Source organism: Papaver somniferum, chromosome 2, assembly GCF_003573695.1.
Source record: "Papaver somniferum cultivar HN1 chromosome 2, ASM357369v1, whole genome shotgun sequence".
In the NCBI taxonomy this organism is placed as follows: Eukaryota; Viridiplantae; Streptophyta; class Magnoliopsida; order Ranunculales; family Papaveraceae; genus Papaver; species Papaver somniferum.
Window position 1 is genome coordinate 32,012,272 of NC_039359.1, and position 23,127 is coordinate 32,035,398.

Genomic DNA, 23,127 nt, shown 5'->3' on the forward strand with positions numbered 1-23,127 from the left:
GGTTTAGATTTACAACATGTTTGGTTCAAGGAATCAAATTTTTGGTAATCCAATTCCGTGGGAATGTGGCATATTCCTTGATCCAAATAACACAAATCAACTCTATGTAATTAATAATTTTAATTCCTAGGAATCCAATTCCCTCCAAAATATTAGATTTCTATTACATCGGTTTAATAGTGGAATGGAATTGGATTTCATGATAAAAACAATAGTAATTAAATTACCTCAACCATACATTTAATTTTTGGAGTTGAATTCAATTCCTAGGAATTCAATTTGAAGAATTGGATTATCCCACAATTACATTCCTAGGAATACAATTCTTCTAACGACGTGTTAGTCCAAAACAAAGCCAAGTGTGACTTTTAAATTCAGTCAAGACTTACGGTTGACCGGGCTGTATTTTGCTTGACCGATTTCTGACTTCCCACATAAATAAAGGTCTAGGTCCTGAAAGACCAATCGACTATCAAAAAGATTCAAAACTGACTTCTTCTGCCTTAAAACCCTAAAGAAGGCGCAACACTCCTCGCAGAAGTGCAGAGTTCCTCCAGCTAGTTCCAATCAATGGCGGTAAGTATCTCTCTTTATGTGGCGATTTTTTATTTTATTTTGTATCGTTTCGTTGGTTTATTTCTAGGGTTTCTGTAATACATTGATTTTTAAGGTTTTTCTATGTTTTTGTTCTGATAGTTTAGTTTGGTTAGAGCTAAGGTTTTTGGTACCCTTCAAGTTCAACTGTGATTTTCATATTCTACCAGTTTAAACTTAGTTTACGGGATGTTTTCCAGAGATTAAGATCATTCAAATCGAGGATTTTTGTTATGTTCAGGGAGTTTTCTACAAGAGGCTAATTTGAAAACCCTAATTTGGGATTATTGTTATAAGAGATTAATTTGAAAGACCCTAATAGGGAATTTATTGTTTTTTGTTATGTGCAGAGTGTACCTGTTAATCCAAAACCTTTTCTGAATAATCTCACTGGGAGCCCTGTCATGGTGAAGCTCAAGTGGGGAATGGAGTACAAAGGTACTTCTTCTAATTTTCACAGTGTTTTGATTCTTTTTGTGAATTTGTATCTCAGTCCCCGTATAATTTATGTTTTATATTTTGAGAGAATTGTTGTTGTAACTTAATATGTTTTGTACTGATTTTTTCAGGTTTTCTTGTTTCGGTTGATTCATATATGAATTTACAGGTAACAAATTTGGAATTGTTTTGAAAATCTTTCATTAGTTAATTTATGCTATTTTGCTTTTTTTTGTTCTGATGTTTGAGGTTAACTACTTGGTGTTTGCTTCAATAACCGTGTGTGTACTGCCTACTTCATTGCAGCTAGCTAACACTGAAGAGTACATTGATGGACAGTTTACTGGAAATCTTGGAGAGATTCTCATCAGGTAATGCTTCAATTAATTGCAAATTGGTTTTTGATTATATGGATACATCAAACACTGACCAGTTTTTGTAGTTACACTTTCCTTATATGATTCGAACTATCTGTAATTGCCTGAACTCTGACTGTCCCCAAGAATTTAGTTCACTTTGATAATTTTTGACTTTGTGTGGATGTAGTTCACTTTGATTTTTATTTTACGTTTATTTTTGAGGATTTTCTTTTAGTACATTCTGGTTAATCGACAAATATCACATTGCTTAGTGATATGAGAGATACCCTTAGTTTCGGGTGGACTGCATATTCTAGGACCCTAAGCACCTTTAGGACCTGTACTCCCAGAGCTTCAGCCTTGATCCACCAGAAATAGGCGGTTGAGATATCAATTTTACTAATGTGGACAATTAAGTTTGATAAATAGAAACTTTACCTTATTGTATAATCATTTGAACACTGATGGTCATTGTAACCTAATACTTGAAGTCTGTAGCTGAAGATGTAGGATTGCTTTATTAGAGAACTCAATCGAAGGATGGATGAATCCCTGAAATGTGTTGAACGACCTACACCTATAAATGACAAATTAGTAACTATAAATTGTAAGCCGAAAGAACTTTGTCAGTGAACCCATTGAGATCAGGAAGTCGGTTTCCTTGAAGCCAAATAAAAGGGGAAATCTGTCCTTTGGCTTACTATAGATGTAAATGCATTTTCTGAATTACGTTTTTGTGCCGTGATGTTCTGTTGGATTTCTAATATTTGAAAGTGTCTTGGCAATTTCGCAGGTGTAATAATGTTCTGTATCTTCGTGGTGTTCCGGAGGAAATTGATGCTGATGAAGATTAGATGGTTCCGGAGGAAATTGATGCTGATGAAGATTAGATGGTAATGATATTATCACCAGCCCTCACCCTCACCCCCTCCACAGAAGTCACCACCATCTTCTTCTCTTGTTCTGCCTGTGCTTTTATTAACTAAATGATGTTAACTACCATGTAAGAATTTTACCATACTACTGAAGATAGCAAGGGAGACTCATGCTGTGCTATTTTTATTTTATTTTACCCCTTAGGCTGAGGTGCATGGTGATTGGTGTCACAGTGGAATAGGCATCTTTTGTTGACATGTATTTTAGTGATGAAATTTGGTTTTTGGCTTGTGCTCGTGATATGACTTGGTAAGATAGTAGTTATTAGCATTCCGACAGATGGTCGTTGATATTTGGAGCCAAGCAGAGCCAGCTCAGCTCAGGCTTGTGTTAGCCACAGATTACCGCTTTTTTATACCTGAGAAGTTGAGCTCAGTCGCTTAAGCCAATATTCTTTCTTAAAGGGAATACCTCATCTATATTTTGGTACAATAATTAATGCCATGGGGTAACCTTAAAATACAGATCATGACGACCGAAGGGAGGAGTCAATCAATCGGATTAAATTGATGACAAACATCCTTCTTATAGAATCAAAGGAACATGTTTTAAGTTCAAAAATTTTAGAGAAAATGATTATATTGACCGGATGATTCGGACTTCCATCAATTTCACTTTTCTGAGTTCTTAAGCTCTCTGTCGGGTAGAGAAGACAACGTCATCGGGTCGGGTAAAAACCACCACCAACACCAAAAATTAACCCGTATTTAAATTTTAACTATATGATTCTTCTGCTTCATTTTCGGATATCTCTTCCGCCATCTTCCCTCAAATTGGCTCAAAACACAATCTTTCTGGTTCAACACAGACTTTGATGTAACATCTCATAAAAACAAAAATCAATTTGTCAGCAGTTGAGTATTTGAAAACTTTCCGAGTGTATAAACATTTTATTCACTTCCACTATTCCACATATAAAAAATTACATAGGGAAATAGATATCTGTTGTGTTTACATATACTTGTTTGCGATAAATTCTTAGTTCGGAGTCTTCCGACAAAACTAAAACTTCGGTAACTTTGGAGTGGGAGGAAAATGGAGAGACAGTCGAGGAAAGTGCCGGAGAAGAGTAAGGTAACATTAAGGTTAGTCTTCTCATTTTAGGTACTCCCTCCGTCCCCGTTATATAGGCGGAGAAGTGAATTTCTCTTAGAATAAGAAATTTTTTTGATTTCCTATATTTCCATCCTCTTTACTGTTTTATCCTTTATATAATTTCCACGCTAGAAGCATTAGCTTAATTGTGGTGATAACTACCTAAAATAAATAAGGGCAATATATGAAAAAACACATATTGGAATTGAAAGTCAGCCAGTCTAATGGGACTACAAATTTTTATAACCCTGCCTTTATAATAGGGACGGAGGGAGTAGCTTTTATATAAGACGAATTAATGTATTACGTTTGTTTATCAGACTTTACTTACACTTGTTTGGCATGCAATGTCGGTTAGAAACAGGTGGAAGATGTATGGCACACCATTACAACCATCCGACATTCATAGTCTACTCTTATATCAATCAATGTTTTGACTATTAACAAATTTCATCTAGCCACAATTTTACGTGTTGGCAAGTGGCAACAAATTCACTGAATGAGTTTCCAATGAAAAAAAATAACGATACACTATACGATTTGTTTTTTCTCTCGATAATAACGATCGCCTCTATACAGTTATTACGTTTGATTTTTATTTTTGCCCGAACCAGGGCAGGACACTGGACATAGGTCAGCTGCCAGCTTATATATAGCTGGCCCCTTCTTTTTGATAAATCTTTAAAACTTTTGAATGAATAAGAAAAAGTTCGGTCGGCATTAATCGTGTCACTGGTCATCCAGATGCAACAATTATGCGAAATGCAACATTCTATAGTGTCAAAGGTGGTGTTTTCTTATTTTTTGCTGCTCGACTTGTTGGTCTGTGGTCCTGTTTTTTTTCTTGGTTGACCCCACTGCTGCAGCAGTCATCCACAGGATTCACCGATGCATGCACCGGCCAAGCAATTCCTTACTCTTTGGTACGAGATTATGTTGTTTGTGTTGGGTGCAATAATTAAAATAAAAAAAAAATCAAATAAGCAAAAGTTATTGATACTTATCTCCTTTATAATGGAATTGATCGATTGACGAAACGAACGAACTTCTCATATCTCCACAACAGCAACAAGGTAAAATTTTGGAAAAACAAAGTGAGTCACGTGTTCAACACGTTGCCTTTAAGACATTAGCATCCGGCTACACTCAAGAGTGATGCTATAGCCCTCACAGGACGGATATCTCCAGGGTAAAACACCCTACTACACCTACTACTAGCATATGTAGTAGATGCTCAACTTGAGCTTGGCAACTCCGAAAAAACCTTTAAGGAAAATCGTGAACTCTTAAGAAACGCTATAAAATATTTTCCCTTAGGGGTCCCTCTAAAATATAGAGCAACCCCTTTCCCATAGATTTTACAAAAGTAGTGAATTTCTTTATATAATTGACAAATACAACTTAAGAAGAAAAACTTACCGATGTGGGACTAAAAGGTTTATATAGTTTCTTAAAACTACTAAAAATTGGAAACTCCACGATGTGGGACTAAAAAGTTTCATTCACAAAATAAAACAATAAATTACAATTTTTTATTAAAACTTTAAAAAAAAATAATTTATTAATCGTTTTCCAACAATCCCCCACATGAATGAAAACTCAATAAAACATGAAAATACAAATAGATCTTGGTAAATCAACATCCCAACCTCACGATCCAAACAGACTGATCGTGCAAGTGTTGAAATCATACTAGTCATTTCTACGTCCTCTCCCTCACACAAAAGTGTGTTGACAGGGTCATACTATGGATTGCACAAATCATAATAGTATTGAGAGCTTTCATCTTTAGTTCTCACATGGTGAGACTATAGGTATCTTTCACCAAAGTGAAAAAGTATGAACTAGTGAACCCTTAGTGACCTTTAGGTCCTAAGTTCCAGTAATACCAAAACCATCAAAACGAAAATTACATAAAAAACGCAGGAAATACCATTTTAGGCAGAGGTGTCCATGAGGTCTTGAACCTTTTCTTAGTGAGATATTACCGGAATTACTTGTTAAAAACAGTGAACTATGTCTTGAACTGCTAGCATTTGATGTAATTCGTGATAACAACCACGGGTGATATCTCCAAGATTTCTGCCAAGCTCGTGTCGTTTTGTCCAATTTGACCCTAGACATATCCTGTTTCTCAGAATGCTCTAGAGAATCAAAGCTCATATTCTCATAGGAAGTGGCCCACTTACTCATTCAGATAGGTGAGTTTCCATAAAGAGTGTTACTGCTACACCCCACTTCAATCTTAAATTGAAACTATAGAACTCATTAAGACTTCTTAAAAGTCATCCTTCACATGCAGTCACACTATCACGTCTACACCATAGGGATGGGACAGAGAATAAAATTCTCTGATAGTGTTTACCTTTACCCACCACAAATTAGTTGTCTCATTCGAAACCTTGATCTTGGGATCTCCAGTCAGCAAGGTTGAGTATCCTTCATGGCAAGTTTAATTTATGAGCTTAAGCCCCTTCCCCCTCGATGCATTTCTAACTATCTCTTGGGATAAAACTTTCGTCAAAGATTGCGCGATATTCTCCTTGGACTTTATCCAATCAATGGAAATAACGCCGATTGAGATTAGTTATTTTCAGCTTTAGCTATTATATCTTGGCTAACACAATGTATATATATAGCTGGCACATGCCTATGCCAGAGAGGAATGTCTTCTAAAAAACATCTTAGGCACTTGGGCCCCTCTCGTTCTTTATCTAACTCAATACTCTCAGATTCCATAATGAATTGAGCAATATATGTTTGTTTGTAAATCTTCCAAAAACAAACCCTGATGCTAGAGTGAAACATATCCACTCGTAGACTTAGACTCCTCTGAGTCAACTATCCAGTTTACATCACAAAGTCCCTCAAGGACAGCAAGATACCTTTGATAAATCAAAATAAAAGGTAATAGAGTATTTTAGGTACCATAATACTCTACTCAGTGCATCTGAATGCTATTGCTCTGGACTATGATTATATCTACTTAACTTACTCAAAATATAGGAAATGTTTGGACTCTTACAGTTCATTAAATCATCAGATATCCTATAACTCTTGAGTATTCATGTTAAGATACTCCATTACCCTTTTTTCTTGAGTCTACAAGAATAATCGTACGGAGTACAAGAAGGCTTACAATCACACTGATTGTATCTCTTAAGCACAAATTCAAAATAATGAGAATGACTAAGACTACATATGCTAGATTATTTTCTAATCCTCATCCCTAAGATTACATCAACAGGGCCTAAGTCTTTCAAGTCAACGTTCTCATTCAGCGCATGTCTTTAGTGGAATTACTCACATCTATGTTTGTATCAAGTATAAGCATATCATCAACATACAAGCATACAATCACAAATGCATCCTTAACAAGTTACTTGTAAATATACTGATGGGCCCGGAAGGTGTATAAAAATGATGCGATGAAAACGGGCCTACAGTAATACCGCAAGTGCACGGTCGTCAGTTGTAGCTCGTGCAAGTACGGGTCGATCCACAGAGATCGGGTGTGTTTTGGAGTGTGTAGCTAATTGGGTTCCTAGATTTGCTTTGGGCTTAGAAGCCTTTTGGCTTAAATTGGGCTTGAGTACTAATGGGTTTGAATGCCCTTTGAATGAATTGGGCTTAGTGGGTTTGTTAAAAATAAAATGAACTGAGCTTGGGCTCAGTTATCTTTGAAGTGCAAATGGGCTTTGGTTCTGGAAACTGGTTTGAGCGTTGGGCTTAACAATTCACTTGTGAGTTGGGCTTAGTAGTGAACTAGGCTTTGGCCTTAACTGGGCTTCAGAGGCTTTTGGGAGTGAACTGAGCTTTGGGCTCAGTTGGTTGGGCCTTTAGTTAAACCTGAATTGGATTGGGCTCAACTTTTGAAGTGAGCTTTGGGCTGCAGGAACTGTGGACTATGGGCTTTGGAGCAGCAGCAGCAGGAGCAAGAGCTGCAGCAGTTTGGCAGCAGCAGCTGCAGAAAGGCAGCAGCAACAGAAGAATTGGCTTGGCTGCAGGAGAAGAAGGGGCAGCAGCAGCACTTTGGCAGAGCAGCAGGCAAAGAAGTGGCAAAACAGCACAAGGCCAAGAAGAGGGAAAAACAGTGCAGCAGCACAAGTGCTGCAGCAGCAGTTGCAGCAATAGAAGAAATGCAGCAGGGAAAGCAAGTAAGCAGTGAAAATGCAAAACAGAAATGCAGGTAAACCAAACAAGTGGAAGGAAACAAGACTAACAGTTGAAGATGGATTTATGGATGACAGGGAAGGTTGATTATGGAACTAGGGGTTGAATTCACTCTAACTTTTACTGTGTATTCTCCTATAGGAAGTTAAACACAACTATGGTACTATTTCCAAAGCACTAATTGTCTTTCTACAGCACAACTAGTCAAGGGATTATGAATTCAGCTTGAGTTGCAGCTTATCAGCAGCTCATGAACCTAACTACAAAGCATACTTGGCATACATTGTGAAAGTGAGGTGATGATGAGCTAAGTTCAAGTTTTTCCTAAACTTGTTTAGCCTTCTAGAGCAGTGTGATCAATGTACTACACAATAAGACATTAGAGATTCATCAAGTCCCTAGCAGGGTGATTTAGAACATGACAAACAGCAACTAACAGTGCAATGAGACTAACAGTTGAAACTGCAAATTAACAAGAACATCAAAAACTAACAGGAACAAGACACTAACAGTGAACAATTGAAAAATATGCAAATGGTTAAAATTGAAAGTGAAATTAAAATCAAACCTAACCCAAATTGGGTGGAAACTTGGCTAGTCCAAGAACAAGTTTTCCATTCTACAGCACCTCCCTTTTATACCCAAATTAACAAATTAGGGTTTCAACACATTTTCCCCAAATGTCCTCACTCAACAGTACAATTAGGGTTTAAATTATTACCCAAAATTTAGCTTCCAAACTCCAAAATTTGCTCGACCCATGCTTCTTGATGTTTCTCTGATGCTTTTCCTTCTCCTATTGTCCCCTAATTTCTAGCTATTTTACTCACCCCAAAACCTAGGGTTTCAGAGGTTGTGAGATGAAGAAAATAGCTAGGCTAGGGTGTTGGGGATGTTGTCGGCGAAGAGATAGTAGTGGCAGTGATGGAACTGGTGTGGTGACGGAAGTGACAGCGGCAGAGAGGGGAGGTGGTGGAGTTGCAGAGCTCTGCAACTGTCGGGTGAAGGAGATGAAGTTTTGGGGCGATGGGTTGTTTGGGTGGATAATAGGATTCGGTGCTAGGGTGTGAAGCGGGAGCATCTGGTTCGATGTTTGGCGAGCTGAGCCGCTGGATATGGAGATGGTAGGTAGATCGGACGGCTAAGAGAGAAGCAGTTTGTAGCGACCGTTGGATGTGGAAACAACGAAGTCAACGGTGCTAGATTAGGTTAGGTGCTGTAGTGTTGGGCGGAATCATCGGGATTTGATGCACAGTGATGAGGTGACCGTTGGATGACAAGATGGATCAAATCTGACGGCTCTCATGGAAATGGGTATGGATAAAGGAAATGGATTTGGGTAAGGGTTTTGGGCCTTGGGTATGCCAAGCCCATATCTTCTTTAAGAACAATTCTTCCTTCTTGAGCCCATTCCTAGCTTTTTGGTCTTGCGCGCAACATTCTTCGCGGCTTCCTTGCGTAATTCCTCCCGGCTTTTCACTACTTTTCTGCTCTTTTTGCTCCGCACTTCATCCAGATTTTATTTGTTACCTAAGAATGCAAAATTAAGTAAGAAAAATATTTATTCTTGAAAACAATGAAAATACAGAATATGGGATAAAATGTAGAATTAATGCACAAAGATGAGTTAAATGCCAACAAAAATATATAAATATGCACTATTTAGCACTCATCAAATACCCCCAAACCTGAATTTTACTTGTCCTCAAGTAAAAACAAACTAAGGAAATCCTACCTATACACTGTCGCTGGTCTCTCGAATGCATTTAGCGTATGCACTAGCCTTTAAACCACTAAGTGTCCCTAGTGGACGAGTTGAAGTCTCGTGAAGGTTTACCAGAGGTGTGCCTACAAACCTAGGACAAATATAAGCTCATATTCCATCAAATGTGACATGTGCAAAACAGTTTAAGCTCACAGCAAAATGGAGATGTCAATCTAGCTATCGAAGGCACAATCCTAGCACTGATAACAAATAAGGACTGTGATAAGAGTGAAAGGTATCTACACATGTGTAAAGAAAGATCTGAAGTCATGACTACTAATCACCAAGAGATAGTTCTCAGGCTAAGAACTGAGGTCGAAATCTAGCTAGCTGTCCGGACTTTACGAGAATTGTGAATGAGTTGGAGGTATTTCACAATTACTCGCGTTGTACATCAATGGCATACACCCTTCCTTGCTTATTACAATGAAACAACAAAAGATGACTATTTACATGACTCTATTTACATTGACTATTCTCTTTTATTTTTGGAACAAGAGATGATGGAATTGATAAATACTTGAATTTTTTTTTTTTTTTTTTTTTTGTATTTTCTGATTTTTTTTTTTTCTTTTTTTTTCTGAATATATACATCGTTTTTTTTTTTTTTTTTTTTTTTTTTTTTTTTTTTTTTTTTTTTTTTTTCACAGTGCAAGGAAACACTTTTGATACAAATACAAAAGGAAACAAAAATTACATGACACTTTGCAAGAGGTAGCCCTTTTTGATGCACCCAGTTAAATTCGATGGTTGTCTTTCTTAATGTAACCTCCACCTTCTATCCCAACCAACCAAAGAACAAGCTAGTCAAGTTTCGTTCAGTATTCTAAAGTGATGGCAATCGTAACTTCCTATCCAACACCTTGAAGATCGAGGCCATACATGTATTGGTAGATCGTGCGCGTGCAAATTCTTATCACTATGTGAATTGTGCTGAATCAGGGTGCCTAAATATCTAGACTAAGACTCCTAATAAAATACATATTTGCACAAGAGTCAACATTTCAAGGTAAATGAGCTCCATTTTTTATGATTTTTCATTTTTTAATTTTTTTGAATTTTTTCGATTTTTCAAAGAAGAAGGAGTTCGTTTCAATTATAGCATATTATCATGGTATCTACTCTATACCCCCAAACCTAAACTAAACATTGTCCTCAATGTTTCAAAATATGAAAAGAATTAAAATGCAACATATGGAAAGGGACATGCTGAGTAGAGTAAAAGGAGAGAGAATACCCGATTCGTCGAAAACACGAACCGAACTCCATTATTCACCGGCTAGAATCCAACATTTTCAACTTAGATTATATTGATTAGCAAAAATATATACAAAGAAACCAAAAAGTTTTAAAATTTATCTACTGGATTATATACAAAAATTCACCATACACCAAAAGTCTAAAGAGTTGAGGATCAACCCAAAAGAAAAGTGTAGCGGTTTCAACAACTTCACACATGAAAGAAAAGCACGTGAAGCTGTGTGAAACCAAATGAGCTACCCCCAAACCTGGATTTTACAGAAGATACAATTTTGAAAACAAATCGCGCAGTTTTGGGGGTTCATCATGCAAGATCTAACTCAAGTGAACTGTGCTATGGAGGGGCAAACATGCAATTTTCCAACTGTGGTTCCTCAAATGTATTATACTTAGAAGCAAAATAGTCCAAGAGGACTTGGGAAGCACACAGTTCCAACCTAGGTTGGGGACTCTCAGAAAAGTCGGTTTGTCAATATGGGTACAAACCAAATCTAGGTTGGGTGGAAGGCCATCAGATTGTGACTTATGTAGGACGATAGGCACATCATTATTAATCAAATCAAAATCTCCTAAATCATCTACACATGTCACATCATGCTCACAATCATCAATCAAATTAGCAAGTTCACACTCAGAATCATCAACATCATCAACAAATTTATTCTTATGCATTGGCAAATCAGGAGAAATATCACAATGGACCTAGGTAGAGAATCAGACACATCAAATATTTTTCATGCATATTAGTGTCTACAGAAGATTCAACTATTCCTATGTCATGCTCATCTTCACAGAATAATTGTACGAATCCCATGTCAATATCAAAATCATATGAATTACAATGAGTATTAGAAAAAAACAACATTCATGAAGGTCGAGGGCGAGAAGCCATATGTTATTGAACCAACAGGTTCCACAATATTTTCATGTTCTTCTAACACATCATTATAATCATCATAATCATCATCATGGTAGCATGCATATTGGCTCATTAAAAGTGGTGGTGTCGTTAGTCGATTCATGTTCCTCTAAATTAGGTTCATATTCAACATCATTTACATGAATGGGACTAGACACTTCATTAGGGACAACATACATTTCCTCATGATTTCCTCCTTTTGTAGGTGAAGCAAAATCTGATCTAAATATGCCTGAATTCGTGATGTAGATCTATCGAAGTTTTGCTCACTAAGTCTTAAAGCTTCTGTGGTGGAGTCTAAATTCATGGGAGTACAAAATTCTTCATGTTCAAATTGTGGTGAATGGTACATGTATGCATGGTCATTAGGGTCTATAAATGATTGATCGCAACCCTCAAAGGATTGATTACGGTCCCAATGACTACCATTCTCACAATTTATGGGCATTTCATACCTTGGATTTTCTCTAGATTGCCTAAAATTATGCAAAATATGACAATTCTCAACAGGGTGGTCTAAACTACCACATGCAGGACATGCATAGATTTTAGGTTGCCTAAGAAAATTAGATGTGACAGATTCCTCATGTGATTGCATTTCTAAAGCTGCGATTCGAGCTTCTAATTGATCCACAAGAGATGATTGTGTGAGTGAGGCACTAGCAAAATGTTCATTTTCACGTTGTGGCGAATGATGCATGTATGAATAGTCATTAGGGTTCATGTATTGCGGCTCGGGACTTTGAAAATGTCCATAATAATTCCTATGACTATTGACATCATGGTCCGTGGAAGGTTCATAACGTGGCAGATGCCCATAAGCAAGTTCTCTAAGAGTTTTATTTCCATCCCCAGGAGCAGACCAATATCCAGACATGATTGGCTCAAAAGCTAAGTAACTATGTTACAAAGCTCAGAATTTGGTTTTTAAAGGGTTTGGATTTTTGGGAAAAATTTGGTTTTGGTGGAGACATTTTTTTTTTTTTTTGGCAGTTTGGTTTTAATGGGATATTTTAGAAAAAATTTGGTTGTCAAAATCGGAGCAAGTAAAATTTGGTTTTTGAATGGGAGAAAGTTTTGGTTTTTGAAATTAGGAGCAAAAATTTTTTTTTTTTTTTTTTTTTTAAAAGAAAATAAAATTAAGAAAATAAAATTTGGTTTTTTGAAATGGGAGCAAGCCCACTGTGCAAGCCTCTAATGAAATGGAAGGAAGGCTGCGGCCCACAATCGGTTATCAGCTGGGTCTAAACCCAGAGTCCCAAAATACAAGTCCAATGGAAGAATTTAAACAAGCCCACACAAAATAAATACAAGCCCACAAATTAAACAACAAGCCCAAAATAAATTATTACAAACCCAAATAGAAAAATAAAAAGCCCAAAAAATTGGGTTAATTATTACAAGCCCACAATTAAATAAATTTGGAAGCCCACAGGTTGGGTTCTCTCAATTGAATGGGTTTAGGCTTACCTTTTTAGCACAGCCCAGCTGCTCTGATATTGTTGCAAAAACCCAGTTGGGTTTTGGTTCTTTTCCTTGGTGGCGTCCCAGCAGAGGAAAAACAGGTTCAGAACAGCAGGTCCAATAGCAAATGAAATGAAGCAGATGCAAATGCAAATGCTATGAAATGAAATGCAAAATAGCTAAGAAAAACACAGATAAAACACAGCACCAATCCCCGGCAGCGGCGCCAAAAACTTGATGGGCCCGGAAGGTGTATAAAAATGATGCGATGAAAACGGGCCTACAGTAATACCGCAAGTGCACGGTCGTCAGTTGTAGCTCGTGCAAGTACGGGTCGATCCACAGAGATCGGGTGTGTTTTGGAGTGTGTAGCTAATTGGGTTCCTAGATTTGCTTTGGGCTTAGAAGCCTTTTGGCTTAAATTGGGCTTGAGTACTAATGGGTTTGAATGCCCTTTGAATGAATTGGGCTTAGTGGGTTTGTTAAAAATAAAATGAACTGAGCTTGGGCTCAGTTATCTTTGAAGTGCAAATGGGCTTTGGTTCTGGAAACTGGTTTGAGCGTTGGGCTTAACAATTCACTTGTGAGTTGGGCTTAGTAGTGAACTAGGCTTTGGCCTTAACTGGGCTTCAGAGGCTTTTGGGAGTGAACTGAGCTTTGGGCTCAGTTGGTTGGGCCTTTAGTTAAACCTGAATTGGATTGGGCTCAACTTTTGAAGTGAGCTTTGGGCTGCAGGAACTGTGGACTATGGGCTTTGGAGCAGCAGCACAGGAGCAAGAGCTGCAGCAGTTTGGCAGCAGCAGCTGCAGAAAGGCAGCAGCAACAGAAGAATTGGCTTGGCTGCAGGAGAAGAAGGGGCAGCAGCAGCACTTTGGCAGAGCAGCAGGCAAAGAAGTGGCAAAACAGCACAAGGCCAAGAAGAGGGAAAAACAGTGCAGCAGCACAAGTGCTGCAGCAGCAGTTGCAGCAATAGAAGAAATGCAGCAGGGAAAGCAAGTAAGCAGTGAAAATGCAAAACAGAAATGCAGGTAACCAAACAAGTGGAAGGAAACAAGACTAACAGTTGAAGATGGATTTATGGATGACAGGGAAGGTTGATTATGGAACTAGGGGTTGAATTCACTCTAACTTTTACTGTGTATTCTCCTATAGGAAGTTAAAACAACTATGGTACTATTTCCAAAGCACTAATTGTCTTTCTACAGCACAACTAGTCAAGGGATTATGAATTCAGCTTGAGTTGCAGCTTATCAGCAGCTCATGAACCTAACTACAAAGCATACTTGGCATACATTGTGAAAGTGAGGTGATGATGAGCTAAGTTCAAGTTTTTCCTAAACTTGTTTAGCCTTCTAGAGCAGTGTGATCAATGTACTACACAAGAAGACATTAGAGATCATCAAGTCCCTAGCAGGGTGATTTAGAACATGACAAACAGCAACTAACAGTGCAATGAGACTAACAGTTGAAACTGCAAATTAACAAGAACATCAAAAACTAACAGGAACAAGACACTAACAGTGAACAATTGAAAAATATGCAAATGGTTAAAATTGAAAGTGAAATTAAAATCAAACCTAACCCAAATTGGGTGGAAACTTGGCTAGTCCAAGAACAAGTTTTACATCTCATACATCAGTTCTATTTATACCTAAATTAGCAAATTAGGGTTTACACCCATTTTCCCCAAATGTCCTCACTCAACAGTACAATTAGGGTTTAAATTATTACCCAAAATTTAACTTACAAACTCCCAAAATCTGCTCGACCCATGCCTCCTCTAGTCCTTGATGCTCTTCCTCTGCTCCTATTGTCCCCTAATTTCGAGTTATTTTACTCACCCCAAAACCTAGGGTTTCAGAGGTTGTGAGATGAAGAAAATAACTAGGCTAGGGATATGGGGGTGTTGTCGGTGAAGAGATAGTAGTGGCAGTGATGGAACTGGTGGTGGTGACGGAAGTGACAGCGGCAGAGAGGGGAGGTGGTGGAGTTGCAGAGCTCTGCAACTGTCGGGTGAAGGAGATGAAGGTTTGGGGCGATGGGTTGTTTGGGTGGATAATAGGATTCGGTGCTAGGGTGTGAAGCGGGAGCATCTGGTTCGATGTTTGGCGAGCTGAGCCGCTGGATATGGAGATGGTAGGTAGATCGGACGGCTAAGAGAGAAGCAGTTTGTAGCGACCGTTGGATGTGGAACACAACGAAGTCAACGGTGCTAGATTAGGTTAGGTGCTGTAGTGTTGGGCGGAATCATCGGGATTTGATGCACAGTGATGAGGTGACCGTTGGATGACAAGATGGATCAAATCTGACGGCTCTCATGGAAATGGGTATGGATAAAGGAAATGGATTTGGGTAAGGGTTTTGGGCCTTGGGTATGCCAAGCCCATATCTTCTTTAAGAACAATTCTTCCTTCTTGAGCCCATTCCTAGCTTTTTGGTCTTGCGCGCAACATTCTTCGCGGCTTCCTTGCGTAATTCCTCCCGGCTTTTCACTACTTTTCTGCTCTTTTTGCTCCGCACTTCATCCAGATTTTATTTGTTACCTAAGAATGCAAAATTAAGTAAGAAAAATATTTATTCTTGAAAACAATGAAAATACAGAATATGGGATAAAATGTAGAATTAATGCACAAAAGATGAGTTAAATGCCAACAAAAATATATATAAATATGCACTATTTAGCACTCATCATATACTTGTCAGATTCATTAACTTAAATCCACTACACATTATCACATGATCAAATTTTCCATGTCACTGTTTACATGCTTATTTTATAAACCATACAAAATTTTGTTCAACTTACAAACTTTGTCATCATAACCTTTCACTACAAAGTCTTCGGGTTGGTCTATGTAAATTTCTTCATCTAATTCACGATTTTAGAAAGCTGTCTTAACATCCATATGATGTATCTCTAATTTGTTTATGACAGCAATAACAATTAGCATCTCAACGTAAGTAAATCTCGTCACGTGTGAATAAGAATCAAGGAAATATACACCTTCTTTTAGTTTATAGCCTTTAGCTACCAACTTAGCCTAATATTTTTCTATAGTTCCATATACCTAATGTTTCATCTTAAAGACTCATTTACATCTCATGGTCTTACTCTCTGGAGGTAAACTATAAACCTCCCAAGTCAGGTTCCGACGGACTGAGTCCATTTCACTAAATGAAGCTTCTTACCAGAATGGGGTTTCAGTAGATATCAAGGATTCTTTACAAGTACGGGGCTTAGACTAAGCTAGGCATGTTATGAAGTTGGCTTCATAAGAAGTCTCAAGTCTATTTTTTTTTTACTTCTCTTAGGCTCAACCGTAACTTCATCTTCCTTTAAGATAAGTTCTGACTATTTGAAAATAAATCTAGGGGATCAATAACACATCTCTAATGAGGTACAGGTTTAAGAATAAACATGTTCAAAGAACTCAGCATTCCTAGATTATGTAATAGTATTCACAACAAAGTCAGAAAAATCACACCAAAAGTATGGAAAATCAGAACACACAACCAAAAATCTATATGCAGAAGTATACTCAGCATACCTTATATGAAGACAAAATCACCATTTTTGGTTTCTATCTAGTTCTTCTAGGAAGAGGAATGACAATATTAGTCAAACACCCCCACACTTTGACATATTCATAAGAAGGTCATCTACCTTTCCATAAATCATATGGAGTTTCATCTGATCCTTAAGGGTACTATATTCAGGATATACTAGTTAAGAGGACTTCCTCCTCCCACAAGACCGCAGGTAATCCTGAACTAATCAACATGGTAATTATGATCTCCTTAAGGATACAATTAATATGTTCAAGGCTTCTAATTGGTTATCAACTTCAAGTTTATACATATTAGGGATTCTAAGGCATCATCCTTATCCCTAAGCAATTATACAAGATAGTACCTCGTACAATCATCTACGGAAGTAATAAACCATCTTTTACTATAGTGGTTTTGGGTTGAACGTATGTCAACTAGTCCTAACTGAATTAATTCTAAGGGATTAGAATTACTATGAACATTTGTGCTAAAAGATTTTATAGAATATTCATTTCACTTTTGTGTTCAAAGTCCAAACTAAATTTGGGTACGCAACCTATGCTATCCAGTTAAGCATTGACTTATAAGTTTACGGTTACAAGCTTACCACATAAAACAATCAATCACATAAAGAAAGCACAAGAATCAACTATGTTCACATCATCAGTTTTTTCCGTTAAGCTTATATAGACCCAAAGTCTTACAACTCTTGCTTATAAAATAACTGCCTTGTTACAACAAGTTTTCCAGAAAAAAATTAAGATCTTAAATCTTTTTCCATCTACAATAGAACAAGATACAAGATTCTTGCATATGCTTGGAATATGAAAACTTCATTCAATGTGGGAGTATTACAGATATGAGCTTCTGCTTGACCTTTTCCTTTTACGCAACCTCTATTGCAGATGAGTTACTCAAAAAGAGTTTCTCGACATCCTCTATCCTCTGATAGGAGGTGAACAGGTATCTGTTTCAACAAACATTCTTGGTGGCTCCAGAGTCCACCTTCTGGTCTCTCACATTGATTGTTAAAATAACTTTCGACATCATGTCAATGAACTCGTTCTAATTTGTTTCAACTAAATTAGCATTAACTTTCTACTTATTAAGGTTTTATGTTGTCTACACTTTACTACCGTATGGCCCGGAATTTTACAAACATAACAATCACCCTTAATTAAAGTAACGCCGGATTCAGTTTTACGAAACATACCATTCTTATGAAGACTACAGTTAGAGTTTTGTTTGATATTCCCGCCTTTGTCAGCTTTGGAATACTTGTGTTCATCCACATGCGCCTGGTAGCCATGTTCCTTTTCAATTTCATGTCACAATCTTCGTTTATACTCTGACCACGGACACGGTAATTTCCCAATCACCTAATACACCACATCTCACAAACCTTAGTTCCGAAAAGGAAGATAAAATATGAGTTTTGAAGATAATATCTAGATTTACAAACTTCGTTTGAACCACCATATCAAAAAACTCATGATTACCCCATAAAAAATACTTTAGTTAACAACAAAAGTTTGCCTGTCAGAATTTTTCAGGAACATTTGTCTGTTTTGTAAAATATCAAAAAAATACTTTTACAACTCCAAAAATTCTGAACTTTTACGTGGGTAACTATCTGGATGTCTACCACGTTGTGTCAAAAGGGTTCATCGAAATTCCTTCTAGGTTAAGAGATAATCTCGAAACTCTACAGCTGACCAAAAAATTTGTTTTTGTTTTTCACTCCACAATTAACATCCATGATTCACAAACCAACCAACCATTTTTTTTATTATTACACATAATAATGTCTTAATATTGTTGGGTGCAATAATTAAATTAAAGAAAAAATCAAATAAGCAAAAGTTATTGATACTTATCTCCTTTATAATGGAATTGATCGATTGACGAAACGAACGAGCTTCTCATATCTCCACAACAACAACAACGCAAAACTTTGGAAAAACAGAGTGAGTCACGTGTTCAACACTTTGCCCTTAAGACATTAGCTCCCGGCTACACTCAAGAGTGATGCTATAGCCCTCACAGGACGGATATCTCCAGGATAAAACACCCTACTACACCTACTACTAGCATATGTAGTAGATGCTCAACTTGAGCTTGGCAACTCCGAAAAAACCGTTAAGGAAAATCGCGAACTCTTAAGAAACTATAAAATTTTTCCCTTAGGGGTCCCTCTAAATATAGAGCAACCCCTTTCCCATAGATTTTACAAAAGTAGTGAATTTCTTTATATAATTGACAAATACAACTTAAGAAGAAAAACTCCCGATGTGGGACTAAAAGGTTTATATAGTTTCTTAAAACTACTAAAAATTGGAAACTCCACGATGTGGGACTAAAAAGTTTCATTCACAAAATAAAACAATAAATTATAATTTTTATTAAAACTTTAAAAAAATTTTTTATTAATCGTTTTCCAACAATCCCCCACATGAATGAAAACTCAATAAAACATGAAAACACAGATAGATCTTGGTAAATCAACATCCCAACCTCACGATCCAAACAGACTGATCGTGCAAGTGTTGAAATCATACTAGTCATTTCTACGTCCTCTCCCTCACACAAAAGTGTGTTGACCCCAGGGTCATACTATGGATTGCATAAATCATAATAGTATTGAGAGCTTTCATCTTTAGTTCTCACATGGTGAGACTATAGGTATCTTTCACCAAAGTGAAAAAGCATGAACTAGTGAACCCTTAGTGACCTTTAGGTCCTAAGTTCCAGTAATACCAAAACCATCAAAACGAAAATCACATAAAAAGCGCAGGAAATACCATTTTAGGCAGAGGTGTCCATGAGGTCTTGAACCTTTGCTTAGTGAGATATTACCGGAATTACTTGCTAGAGACAGTGAACTATGTCTTGAACTGCTAGCATTTGATGTAATTCGTGATAACAACCACGGGTGATATCTCCAAGATTGCTGCCAAGCTCGTCGTTTTGTCCAATTTGGCCCTGGACATATCCTGTTTCTCAGAATGCTCTAGAGAATCAAAGCTCATATTCTCATAGGAAGGCCCACTTCCTCATTCAGATAGGTGAGTTTCCATAAAGAGTGTTACTGCTACACCCCACTTCAATCTTAAATTGAAACTATAGAACTCATTAAGACTTCTTAAAAGTCATCCTTCACATGCAGTCACACTATCACGTCTACACCATAGGGAAGGGACAGAGATAAAATTCTCTGATAGTGTTTACCTTTACCCACCACAAATTAGTTGTCTCATTCGAAACCTTGATCTTGGGATCTCCAGTCAGCAAGGTTGAGTATCCTTCATGGCAAGTTTAATTTATGAGCTTAAGCCCCTTCCCCCTCGATGCATTTCTAACTATCTCTTGGGATAAACCTTTCGTCAAAGATTGCGCGATATTCTCCTTGGACTTTATCCAATCAATGGAAATAACGCCGATTGAGATTAGTTATTTTCAGCTTTAGCTATTATATCTTGGCTAACACAATGTATAGATATAGCTGGCACAGCCTATGCCAGAGAGGAATGTCTTCTAAAAAACATCTTAGGCACTCGGCCCCTCTCGTGCTTTATCTAACTCAATACTCTCAGATTCCATAATGAATTGAGCAATATATGTTTGTTTGTAAATCTTCCAAAACAAACCCTGATGCTAGAGTGAAACATATCCACTCGTAGACTTAGACTCCTCTGAGTCAACTATCCAGTTTACATCACAAAGTCCCTCAAGGACAGCAAGATACCTTTGATAAATCAAATAAAAGGTAATAGAGTATTTTAGGTACCATAATACTCTACTCAGTGCATCTGAATGCTATTGCTCTGGACTATATTATATCTACTTAACTTACTCACAATATAGGCAATGTCTGGACTCTTACAGTTCATTAAATTCATCAGACATCCTATAACTCTTGAGTATTCAAGTTAAGATACTCCATTACCCTTTTTTCTTGAGTCTACAAGAATAATCGTACGGAGTACAAGAGGCTTACAATCACACTGATTGTATCTCTTAAGCACAAATTCAAAATAATGAGAATGACTAAGACTACATATGTTAGATTATTTTCTAATCCTCATCCCTAAGATTACATCAACAGGGCCTAAGTCTTTCAAGTCAACGTTCTCATTCAGCGCATGTTTTAGTGGAATTAATCACATCTATGTTTGTATCAAGTATAAGCATATCATCAACATACAAGCATACAATCACACAGGCATCCTTAACAAGTTACTTGTAAATATACTTGTCAGATTCATTAACTTAAATCCACTACACATTATCACATGATCAAATTTTCCATGTCACTGTTTACGTGCTTATTTTATAAACCATACAAAATTTTGTTCACTTACAAACTTTGTCATCATAACCTTTCACTACAAAGTCCTCAGGTTGGTCTATGTAAATTTCTTTATCTAATTCACATTTTAGAAAAGCTGTCTTAACATCCATATGATCTCTAATTTGTTTATGACAGCAATAACAATTAGCATCTCAACGTAAGTAAATCTCGTCACATGTGAATAAGAATCAAGGAAATATACACCTTCTTTTAGTTTATAGCCTTTAGCTACCAACTTAGCCTAATATTTTTCTACAGTTCCATATACCTAATGTTTCCTCTTAAAGACTCATTTACATCTCATGGTCTTACTCTCTGGAGGTAAACTATAAACCTCCCAAGTCAGGTTCCGACGGACTGAGTCCATTTCACTAAATGAAGCTTCTTACCAGAATGGGGTTTCAGTAGATATCAAGGCTTCTTTACAAGTAGGGCTTAGACTAAGCTAGGCATGTTATGAAGTCGGCTTCATAAGAAGTCTCAAGTCTAATTTTTTTACTTCTCTTAGGCTCAACCTTAACTTCATCTTCCTTTAAGATAAGTTCTGACTATTTGAAAATAAATCTAGGGGATCAACAACACATCTCTAATGAGGTACAGGTTTAAGAATAAACATGTTCAAAGAACTCAGCATCCCTAGATTATGTAATAGTATTCACAACAAAGTCAGAAAAATCACACCAAAAGTATGAAAAATCAGAACACACAACCAAAAATCTATATGTAGAAGTATACTCAGCATACCTTATATGAAGACACAATCACCATTTTTGGTTTCTATCTAGTTCTTCTAGGAAGAGGAATGACAATCTTAGTCAAACACCCCCACACTTTGACATATTCATAAGAAGGTCATCTACCTTTCCATAAATCATATGGAGTTTCATCTGATCCTTAAGGGTACTATATTCAGGATATACTAGTTAAGAGGACTTCCCCTCCCACAAGACCGCAGGTAATCCTGAACTAATCAACATGGTAATTATGATCTCCTTAAGGATACAATTAATATGTTCAAGGCTTCTAATTGGTTTCAACTTCAAGTTTATACATCTTAAGGTTCTAAGGCATCATCCTTATCCCTAAGCAATTACAAGATAGTACCTCGTACAATCATCTACGGAAGTTATAAACCATCTTTTACCATAGTGGTTTTGGGTTGAACTCATGTCAACTAGGCCTAACTTTAATTCTAAGGGATTAGAATTACTATGAACATTTGTGCTAAAAGATTTTTAGCATATTCATTTCACTTTTGTGTTCAAATCCAAACTAAATTTGGGTACGCAACCTATGCTATCCAGTTAAGCATTGACTTATAATTTTACGGTTACAAGCTTACCACATAAACAATCAATCACAAAAGAAAGCACAAGAATCAACTATGTTCACATCATCAGTTTTTTCCGTTAAGCTTATATAGACCCAAGTCCTATAACTCTTGCTAAAAAATAACTGCCTTTTACAACAAGTTTTCCAGAAATTAAGATCTTAATCTTTTTCCATCTACAATAGAACAAGATACAAGATTCTTGCATATGCTTGGAACATGAAAACTTCATTCAATGTGAGTATTACAGATATGAGCTTCTGCTCGACCTTTCCTTTTATGCAACCTCTATTGCAGATGAGTTACTCAAAGAGTTTCTCGACATCCCCTATCCTCTGATAGGAGGTGAACAGGTCTCTGTTTCAACAAACATTCTTGTGGCTCCAGAGTCCACCTTCTGGTCTCTCACATTGGTTGTTAAAATAACTTCCGACATCATGTCAATGAACTCGTTCTAATTTGTTTCAACTAAATTAGCATTAACTTTCTACTTATTAAGGTTTTATGTTGTCTACACTTTACTACCGTATGGCCCGGAATTTTACAAACATAACAATCACCCTTAATTAAAGTAACCGGATTCAGTTTTACGAAACATACCTTTCTTATGAAGACATAGTTAGAGTTGTGTTTGATATTCCCGCCTTTGTCAGCTTTGGAAGACTTGTGTTCATCCACATGCGCCTGGTAGCCATGTTCCTTTTCAATTTCATGTCACAATCTTCGTTTATACTCTGACCACGGACACGGTAATTTCCCAATCACCTAATACACCACATCTCACAAACCTTAGTTCCGAAAGAAGATAAATATGAGTTTTGAAGATAATATCTAGATTTACAAACTTCGTTTGAACCACCATATCAAAAAACTCATGATTACCCCATAAAAAAT

The 23,127-nt window shown here is 37.0% G+C and overlaps 1 protein-coding gene across 1 annotated transcript; it reads left to right on the forward strand.

Annotated features, from left to right (window-relative positions):
* Positions 1 to 462: 462 nt before the first annotated feature.
* LOC113353105 (probable small nuclear ribonucleoprotein F) lies at positions 463 to 2,569 on the forward strand. The gene is made up of 5 exons (XM_026596814.1): positions 463 to 576; positions 945 to 1,032; positions 1,164 to 1,201; positions 1,339 to 1,403; positions 2,185 to 2,569. The coding sequence occupies exons 1-5, from the start codon at positions 571 to 573 to the stop codon at positions 2,243 to 2,245; spliced, it is 258 nt and encodes an 85-aa protein (XP_026452599.1). The 5' UTR covers positions 463 to 570; the 3' UTR covers positions 2,246 to 2,569.
* Positions 2,570 to 23,127: the final 20,558 nt, after the last annotated feature.

Coding starts and splice junctions, on each gene's coding strand:
- LOC113353105 (XM_026596814.1), top strand. Junction 1,033..1,163: donor GTGGGGAATGGAGTACAAAG/GTACTTCTTCTA, acceptor TGATTTTTTCAG/GTTTTCTTGTTTCGGTTGAT. Junction 1,202..1,338: donor ATTCATATATGAATTTACAG/GTAACAAATTTG, acceptor ACTTCATTGCAG/CTAGCTAACACTGAAGAGTA.